Source organism: Chiloscyllium plagiosum, chromosome 32 (assembly GCF_004010195.1).
Source record: "Chiloscyllium plagiosum isolate BGI_BamShark_2017 chromosome 32, ASM401019v2, whole genome shotgun sequence".
In the NCBI taxonomy this organism is placed as follows: domain Eukaryota; kingdom Metazoa; phylum Chordata; class Chondrichthyes; order Orectolobiformes; family Hemiscylliidae; genus Chiloscyllium; species Chiloscyllium plagiosum.
This window is the reverse complement of record NC_057741.1, coordinates 25,012,375-25,021,275: the sequence shown is the minus strand read 5'-3', so window position 1 is coordinate 25,021,275 and position 8,901 is coordinate 25,012,375. Positions and strand designations below refer to the sequence as shown.

The 8,901-nt window shown below is 42.0% G+C and overlaps 1 protein-coding gene across 1 annotated transcript; it reads left to right on the top strand.

Moving 5' to 3' along the window:
- Positions 1-532: 532 nt before the first annotated feature.
- LOC122539430 (transcription factor AP-1-like) lies at positions 533-7,001 on the top strand. Its single transcript, XM_043674269.1, has 3 exons — positions 533-934; positions 1,734-1,787; positions 5,754-7,001. The coding sequence occupies exons 1-3, from the start codon at positions 676-678 to the stop codon at positions 6,365-6,367; spliced, it is 927 nt and encodes a 308-aa protein (XP_043530204.1). The 5' UTR covers positions 533-675; the 3' UTR covers positions 6,368-7,001.
- Positions 7,002-8,901: the final 1,900 nt, after the last annotated feature.

Genomic DNA, 8,901 nt, shown 5'->3' with positions numbered 1-8,901 from the left:
CTCCAGCATCTGCAGACCTCGCTTTCTTTTAGAGGGACATGGGCCAAGTGCTGGCAAATGGGACTAGATTAGTTCAGGATAACTGGTGAGAATGGACAAGTTGGACCGAAGGGTCTGTTTCTGTGAGATTAGATTACCTACAGTGTGGAAACAGGCCCTTCGGCCCAACTAGCCCACACTGATCCCCCGGAGAGTAACCCACCCAGACCCATTTCCCTCTGACTTAATGCACCTAACACTCTGGGCAATTCACCTGATTCTTTGGGTTGTGGGAGGAAACCCACGCAGACATGGGGGGAACGTGCAAACTCCACACAGACAGTCGAATCGAACCTGGGAACCCTGATGTTGTGACCGTACAACTTTCTGGCTGATGTTGTGATGTTGTGACCGTACAACTTTCCGGCTCTCGAGCACCTGAAGCCGGGGAAGTCTGGGGGAGGGGAAGACAGGGGGCGTCAACACGTCAGAGGTGGGCGTGTACACGTCAGATGCCAGCGCGATGACGCGTCGGTTATAATTACAACGTGCGTCACCCGCGCGAGGATGTGCGTCAACGGCTGAGGGCCGGCGCCACGTTCCCATTGAGCGGAGCCAGGGCGCCGCTAGGGTCCAGACACCCGACTCCTTTCCCTTTTCTTCCCCCCACCCCCTTGTTCGTCGGGAGCTGTCCGGATGGGAACGCCTTTTTACCAGGATGAGGCAGTGAGCGTCGGCGGCCGGCTCCAGACCGTCCCCATCATGATGTTGATGATGGAGAAGAAAAGCGCGGCCGAGCGGGAGCGGCAGCAGCAGCAGCAGGAGCAGGCGGACAGCCCGAGAGCAGGAGCAGGCGGCGGCACGCTGCAGCGACGGTCCCCCGAGCTGGAGAAGGCGGCGGACGGGAGCGGCCCCAGGCGGGAGCTGGAGGCCCTAGTCCATCCCTTTGTGAAAGGTATGGGGATGGGGATGGGGAGTGTGTGCGGCTAGGCCTTGGGGATCCGTCTAATTGGCCCAGGGCTGGGGTAAGGAGGTGGGCGGGGATATCCCCAGGAGCCCAGGCCTCGGGCGGCCAGAAAACTCCGTGCTTCCCCCTCCAACACTTTTACATGTCAGCCCTTTAACTTCCCGTCAGTTCTACCCTGAGCCGGTTAGCAGTCATTTCCCAGTCTCTCATTCCCCCAGCCGCTCCCTGCATTCTTTGGTTAAAACAAAGCTGCCACTGTACGTGTCTGAGACTGTGTGTCTGTCTCTGTGTGTGTGTTTCATAGGGAACTATCCAGTTTGACAGCCTTTTTAACAAACTTCTTCCAACTGCACACGAACACTTCGTGCCTGCATCATTATCTTGCTCCTGGTAACCTTGAAAACGAAGGTTTCGGACTTTCGAGGCAGCCCCAGGACGTGACCTTAACACACACCTCCCAATCTTCCCAAAGTTTTCTTGAGATCTTGTTCTTTAATTCCGTTTTATTCACAGACTGTTACTCCTCGGCTTGGTGCCCGTTCCACCTCATCTGCTCCAGTCCTTTGTAGAACGCTAATGTTTTTGTCTAGGTTTGAGGTTCTGAGTTGTTGACAGTCCTGAGCAGAATGGTAACCATAGCGTTTTTTTGTGAAACTGCTGTTTTAAATTTTTGGTTTCTAGTGTGTATTTTACTGCATTCTTAACCCGTGAAAGTTTTAACTTAAGTGAAAGATGTCTTGGGTATTTTAAAAACATATATATTGTATCTTTGTATTCCAATTTTCAGGTCGAGAATTCCTAGAGGGAAGCAGAGATCAAATGGAAAACTCTCATCCCTACTGTAAGTATTTATTAAAGCCTGTAGGATCATTATTGTAGAAGTAGTTCATTTGGGTGCATAAAGTGCTTCAATCTTTTTATTGGGCTGTATGGCAGATGTGGCCAGTGGAGGCACAGTGTCTCATATGGACACTGAGTTAAGAAACTAGTTTAGTGAGGGATCCAAAGATGTGCAAGTTAGGTGGATTGACCTTGGTAACTTGCCCATAGTATCTAGGGGTATGCAAGCTAGGTGGGTTAGTCATGGTAAATGTGGAGGAAACTGGATCTCTGTGATGTTCTTCAGAGACTTGGTGCAGCCTTGATCGACCACATGGCCTTTATCCACCAACTAGCAATTCTGGTAAATTATCAAATCTGGACTCAAGGAAAATGGATCAGAGTATTTTCAAAGTAGTTTAAAAGTTCAGAATTCTGACAGGATAGCGGTTTTGGGTTCAATGTAATGAAATTGCTTAACTCTAGGTACAATAATATACAGAAAAAAGCTAGTGGAATGTTGATCTTTGTCACTGTTTGGAATACAAATGATGGATGTTGTTCTGCAGATGTCCCAGTCTCAATAACTTTGACAGGGAGTAAGTGAGGACTACAGATGCTGAAGTTGGAAGGTTGGGACTGGGCTAAGGTGGGAGGAAGGGAAATGGGGAAACTGGTGAAATCCACATTGGTCCCATGTGGTTAGAGGGTCCCAAGGCAGAAGATGAGGCATCCTTCCTCTGGGTTCAGGTGGTTATGGTTTGGCGATGGAGGAGGCCCATGACCTGTTTCCCCATTTTCTCCTTTCCTCACCTTATCCCAGTCCCAACCTTCCAACTCGGCACTGCCCTCTTGAACAGTCCTATTGTCCATCTTCCTTCCCACCTATCTGCTCCACCCTCCTCTCCGACCTATCACTTTCACCCCTGACCATCATCGATCTATTGCATTTCCAGCTACATACCCACCCACCTCTCCACACTCCCGATCAACCTCCCGTGTCTCTCAGCCTCCTTGACCCAGACGTCTCATTGTTGATGAAAGGCTCATGTCCAAAACATTGATTCCCCTGCTCCTTGCACAGCCGGTCAGGCAGCATTCGTTTCCATCATCTCACTCATTACATTCGCAGTCTATTGATTCTATCCTCTCCATTTAATCCTTTTTAATGCATGGATGCTATTGTGGCAAATCTGGGTTGCAATCACACCAGTGCCACCATTATAATGTTCTTGAGGTGCAGTGCCCAGAACTGGACACAGTACTCCAGTCAGTAACAAAGACCAATGTTTCAGTAAATTTTTTTTGTTTGTTGTTATTCCAAAAGTTTTCAAACAATTTTCCTACATGAATCTCTCAATCTCTCCTGCAAAGTTTTCTAATTATTAAGCTATTTTAATAATCTTAACCAACTTCCAGATTTGATAAACCTGCATTTCTCCTCTCTGAGCATCGTGAGCAAAGTTTATTCAATTTTGCTCTTAAATAGAAATGTTGAGTACTAAAGCAAAAAGATTACACTGAACTGAAATAATGGTTGGGCCACGGTTAGAGTTCTGTGCTTGGTTCTGTTTGTTGAAACTTTTCAACAAAGGTGCAGTCCAGATTTATCCAGCTTCTGGGTTTAGGGATTTTGATAACCTTAGGTTGAGAAGCTGAAGTTGTCCTCGGGGAAATGAGATTGGGAGATTTGTTGGAAGTGTAGAAGATAATTATAGTTCCAGGTAAATTGATTAGATTAGCTTCCCTACAGTGTGGTAACAGGCCCTTTGGCCCAACAAGTCCACACTGACCCTCTGAAAAGAATCCCACCCAGACCCATTCCCCTATATTTACCCCTGACTAATGCACCTAACACTATGGGCAATTTAGCATGGCCAATTCACCTAACCTGCACATCTTTGGACTATGGGAGGAAACCGGAGCACCCGGAAGGGACCCACGCAGACACGGAGAATGTGCAGACTCCACACAAACAGACACTGGAGGCTGGAATCGAACTCTGGTCCCTAGCGCTATGAGGCTGCAGTGCTAACCACTGAGCCACTTGACTTAAAAGCCATTCCTAATGGTACAAGCCTAGGAGACAATGACTTAAATCCCCTGTATCATGCCCGCTGATTTAAGGTGAATTTTATTGATGCATTTAAAGATGTGTGGGTTGTTCCATGTTTCTAATTGTCTCTTTTTAAGAAGCAAATTGAATTACTTCTGACCAATTGTATTTTCTTTATTTGATTATTGTAGAGTGCCACAATCGCCAGATACTTCCAATGTTGCCTCAATTATTTGAATATTATTTTTAAAGACTTTGCACCACTGTTCTGTAAGACTTCAAATTGTATAGAAGCATGGTAGTTGTGGAGGAACCGTATGTGTTTTTTGGCTTCCCTTTACTGAGCTATGAGTAGTTGAGCTTTAAAGTTTCAAAGGTCATGTCGTTGGCTCTAGCTGAGCATGTGCGCCTGGAGGTAACTTAGAACTAGTCATAGTTTTGGAAAGTACGTTAGACACAGATCATGCAAAGCACATGATCTCCCAGTTTGTTTAGTAGCAACGTGTCAAAGAAAATGAATAGATTATAAAGCCTTGCCCTAAACTGCAGTCAGAAAATCTCGTATACACAGATGTTGGTATGACATTGCAAGACTTCTACATACTCTGGTATGTATAACTTAACAACTTTTAAGATGTAAGCATTGCATCATCTAACTGGTGTCCTGTAATTTTATAATTAATATAACACTTTTCAACCCTTGCAACATTCTGAATGATTAGTTTTGGTCCTTTTATTCAGATTTCTAACTTGATAATTTGATTAGTTTTGGATTGGGAAGGTTACTGGTCAGATGATGTGTTTAAAGAGAATTTGAAAAATCCTGTGATTATTGCTATAAAATAGGCTGTGTATCTAAAAATTCACCGTGGGTAAAATTCAGACTTTTGATCGTAGGCTGTCTCATAGATGACACAAGTTTCTAGAATAAAAATACCCTTTTAAAAAGGTCAGCATCTCTGTTTTGGTGACTGGACGTCTATCTCAATGTCATGTGTGGATGTCTTTGTTCAAAGAAAATTCAGTAAGATTATCAAGAGCAGGCTTGGTCTGAGTGGCTAGTCCTTTTTTTTGCCACATTGGTTTTAACTGACAGTTTCACAGGGAATTGATGGAAGACCATGATCTTTTGTAAGTAGCAAGAGTGAAGCCAGTTTCCACTGAAAGCAAAACCTGGACTGGCAGTACAATTACAATTGAGGGAGAGGCCAAGATAGAAGGACAGCAGGAGATGAGGTTATGACTTATTCCCGAGAGGAATACTGAAGGCATACATTACTGTTGTATGCAATGGGTGTGAAATGATTGTGATAACCAAAGAAAACAAAACAATTCATTAACTTGTTTTAATAAGACTTGACAGGACTGAATATATAAACATATGTATAGTAGCGATAAACAAATCAGACAGGATCTAGGTGACTTTAAGAAGGCTTGTCTTGTGGCAGTACCTAACTATACTTAATTCTTCAAAATGAATGGGTGAAATTTGGCGTGGAGGAATTAATAAAATAAAATGTTGTTAAATTTTGTATTTGAAACAGCTAAAGTTCAAGAACTTGGCGTGGACTTTCAATGAAGAAATCATTCTATTTTGGGAATTTCTGAACTCTAATGTTCTTGGGCATACTTCATGTTTTAAATTTGAGTTCAAAGAAATTCACCCATTGTCAAATAAAAGCCTTAATTTTGAGATTGTGAAGTTTGAATCTGGAATAATGTACTCCCATATCCTAGAAATAAAAATGGGGGAAGCTAAAGATGACGAAAAAGGAATTGGGTGGATACTTGAAAAGGAAAATGTTTGAATCTTACATCAGATGTTAAGTCTTTCAGTAGGTTGGCAATATGCACAGTTGACTGAAAGGACTTTCTTTGCTGTGATATATAACGTGGCCATTTTTGGTGATTTTCACTTTTCTTTCTTTAAAGCACTGCAGGATTTGCACAAGCAGAACCAGCATCTAGTCTTGCCTGGAACTCCGTGCTCTGCCCATAGCTCTACTTCAGTCTATCATGGTAATCTGCATCTGACCCAGACAAAAGGAGATGTTCCTGTATATACTAACCTCAGCACCTACAATCCAAGCCTGCCTAACACTGGTCCTGAAAATTACTCCACTGGCCATGTTCCCTATGCCGGCCCAACATCTGCACCGCACCATTTCTCAACCTTGGCTCAGCTTATGTGTCCAAAGTATCAAGAGGAGCCCCAGACGGTGCCTGAAGTAGGTCCACTGAATGAATCTCCCCCACTTTCTCCAATAGACCAAAGAGGGCAGCAGATCAAAGCTGAAAAGAAGAGACTGAGAAATCGCATCGCAGCATCCAATTGTCGGAGAAGGAAGCTGGAGCGGATTGCTAGACTGGAAGACAAAGTAAAGACTCTAAAGTCTGAAAACTTTGAATTAACCTCAACTGCCAGTGTCCTGCGTGAGCAAGTGGTGCACCTCAAACATAAAGTAATGAATCATGTCAATAATGGATGTCAAGTGGTCCTTGCTTCCTCTAACCTCTTAAAACCAGAAGAAAATGGCAGTTTCTAATAAAATACCCTATAAATTTAACTTGGTTAAAATCAAATTCTTTTGAAGAATGCTAGTTTGGATGCTTACCTTGACTCACTTTTGTATCCTCTAAGCTGCTAAACATGATCAAGGTTAATCAACTAAAAGATTATGTGGAGCAAATTCATCTTGAAGAATAAAGAGTGACAATCTCGAGTCCAGTGCAACACCTGTTCATATCTGATGTAATTTCAGCTTTCTTGTGAAAAGATTCTTGTTAACATTTTACTTATTCTTGGAAACTTATTTAAATATACGTTAAATTTTTCTTACTGAGCCACAAATTAACATATGTTGAGAGTTCTGTCTCTTTGCAAAGTAAGTTTCTTCACTCCCCCTGCCCCCAACATGTTACTGAGTGAAATTGAAAATTTGTACAAAAAGAATGATCTGTGATTTACCAACTGACACAATTGCAGATTATTTCCACCCAAGAGTAATCTCAAGTATAGTTAAGACCATGAAGTGTAAAATTATGAATTTCTAATTTAGATTTTTAGAATATCTTTGAGTTGCAATTTTTATACTGCTGATGGTTTCTATTTATGTTTGGGTTTCTTTGAGTTGGTGATGTCATTTCTTGTTCTTCTCAGGGGGTGGTAAATGGGGTCCAAGTCAATCTGTTCCAACAGGAACTCTTATCAACAAACACATTGACTTGGACCCATTTACCACCCCCTGAGAAAAAGAAGAGAAATGACATCACTAACCCAAAGAAACCCAAACATATAGAAAGCAGGAATCATCAGCAATGCTTTGTCCGGAGGCTCACTGAAAATGTTATCTAGTATGTGGACAAAACGTCTGGAAATGAACCTTCCAGCTCAGCGAGCAAACCTATATCCAGAACCTCAACCTGAGCAACAAATCTTCTCAAAACTCGCTAAAATCTAGATACTATCAAATACACTGGAACAAATGTTTGTTTGAATCATAATGGTACTATCAGAAACTAGGTTAATACAAGATGATTATCAAATGATTGGCACACTTGAGCAAGAGCTTGATATTGTCTATTATCACTATTTTCTGCAATTGTTTTGTTAATATCCTAAGATTTTGTTACTTTTGTATAGGTATTGCATGCTTTGGCAATCTGATGCACATCGGTGCTTGAACATTTGAAAGGAAAGTGTTTCACTATTGGTATAAAGCTGTTGTGTTGCCTGCAAATTCGGGTTATTCACCCATTCTCTTGTGTAATGCATATACGTACTTAGGGAGAGATTAAACCAAACTTGATACCTGAGTTTCAGGGTCAAGCTCCTCTCTCAAGTTTGAGAACAAAACGTACGTGGTCCGAGGAGTGCTAATGCATTTCCAATACTGATTGAAAGACAATACCTTGAATGGTAGCTGTCAGATGACTGGTCAAACCAAAGCCTCGATATCAAGTACCACTATTTGAAGAAGGGTTGTAGGTCCTTCTGCCTTAGCTAATACCTAAAACAAGCATGGTGACACAGTGGCTAGCACGGCTGCCTCACAGCGCCAGAGACCCGGGTTCAATTCCCGCCTCAGATGATTGACTGTCTGTGTGGAGTTTGCACATTCTCCCCGTGTCTGCGTGGGTTTCCTCCCACAGTCCAAAAATGTGCAGATTAGGTGAATTGGCCATTCTAAATTGCCCGTAGTGAGTTGAAGGGATAAATGTAAGGGAATGGGTCTGGCTGGGTTGCGCTTCGGCGGGTCAGTGTGGATTTGTTGGACCAAAGGGCCTGTTTCCACACTAAGTAATCTAAAAAATGATTTCAACTTATTTGATTGCACACTTGGATGCCAAAAATTTTCAAATTAGCTTTTCAATTCCTTCATTATGTGCCGACACTTTGAAAGCACAGTTTGCTGTATTTGCTTGAAATATTGAGACCAAAAGAGGCATGATAGAAGTAAGGTTCTTTGCTCGATAATGAAAAGCTTTTCTGTATCTGTTATATGCTCTTGATCTGCTTTAACCGGACAACTTAATTAAATTGATTTGAGTTTGTGATACACTTAGTACAGTGGCGCAATGTTATTTGTAGATATTCACTAACTTAAAATCATTTAACTGTTAAACTATCTGACTAATTTTTAGATAGTAGTCAAGATGTTTGTGAATTGATTGCTCTTGTATCAAGATTGAAATTGTTATAAACATCTGCCATTTTCAGTGATATTTAATACTTAATGATCATCTTATATTCAGATGAAAAACATTTAAGAAAGAGCATAAATGAAGGCACACCATGTGGCCATGGTGGCTGAAATGGACATGGAAGAAATGTGCCAATCTCCCAGGGACTTTTAATATTACATCCTGATGGTGTTGGGGGCAGGAGCAAAGAGAAGAGGTTAGGAAATTCCCATAATTTGAGTTGTTAATGACTTTAGATTGTCCTCTACCATGTCTTTCATATGCACTTATGATTAAATGAAAAAGTCTACACAAGATTTATGGGTTTAGTAAATTTTACAAAGTACTTGTAGATTACTGTATTCTATTTTATGAAGTATGCCAGTTTCTTTAAGAA

Coding starts and splice junctions, on each gene's coding strand:
- LOC122539430 (XM_043674269.1), top strand. CDS start 676: ATGGGAACGCCTTTTTACCAGGATGAGGCAGTGAGCGTCGGCGGCCGG. Junction 935..1,733: donor AGTCCATCCCTTTGTGAAAG/GTATGGGGATGG, acceptor TCCAATTTTCAG/GTCGAGAATTCCTAGAGGGA. Junction 1,788..5,753: donor GGAAAACTCTCATCCCTACT/GTAAGTATTTAT, acceptor CTTTCTTTAAAG/CACTGCAGGATTTGCACAAG.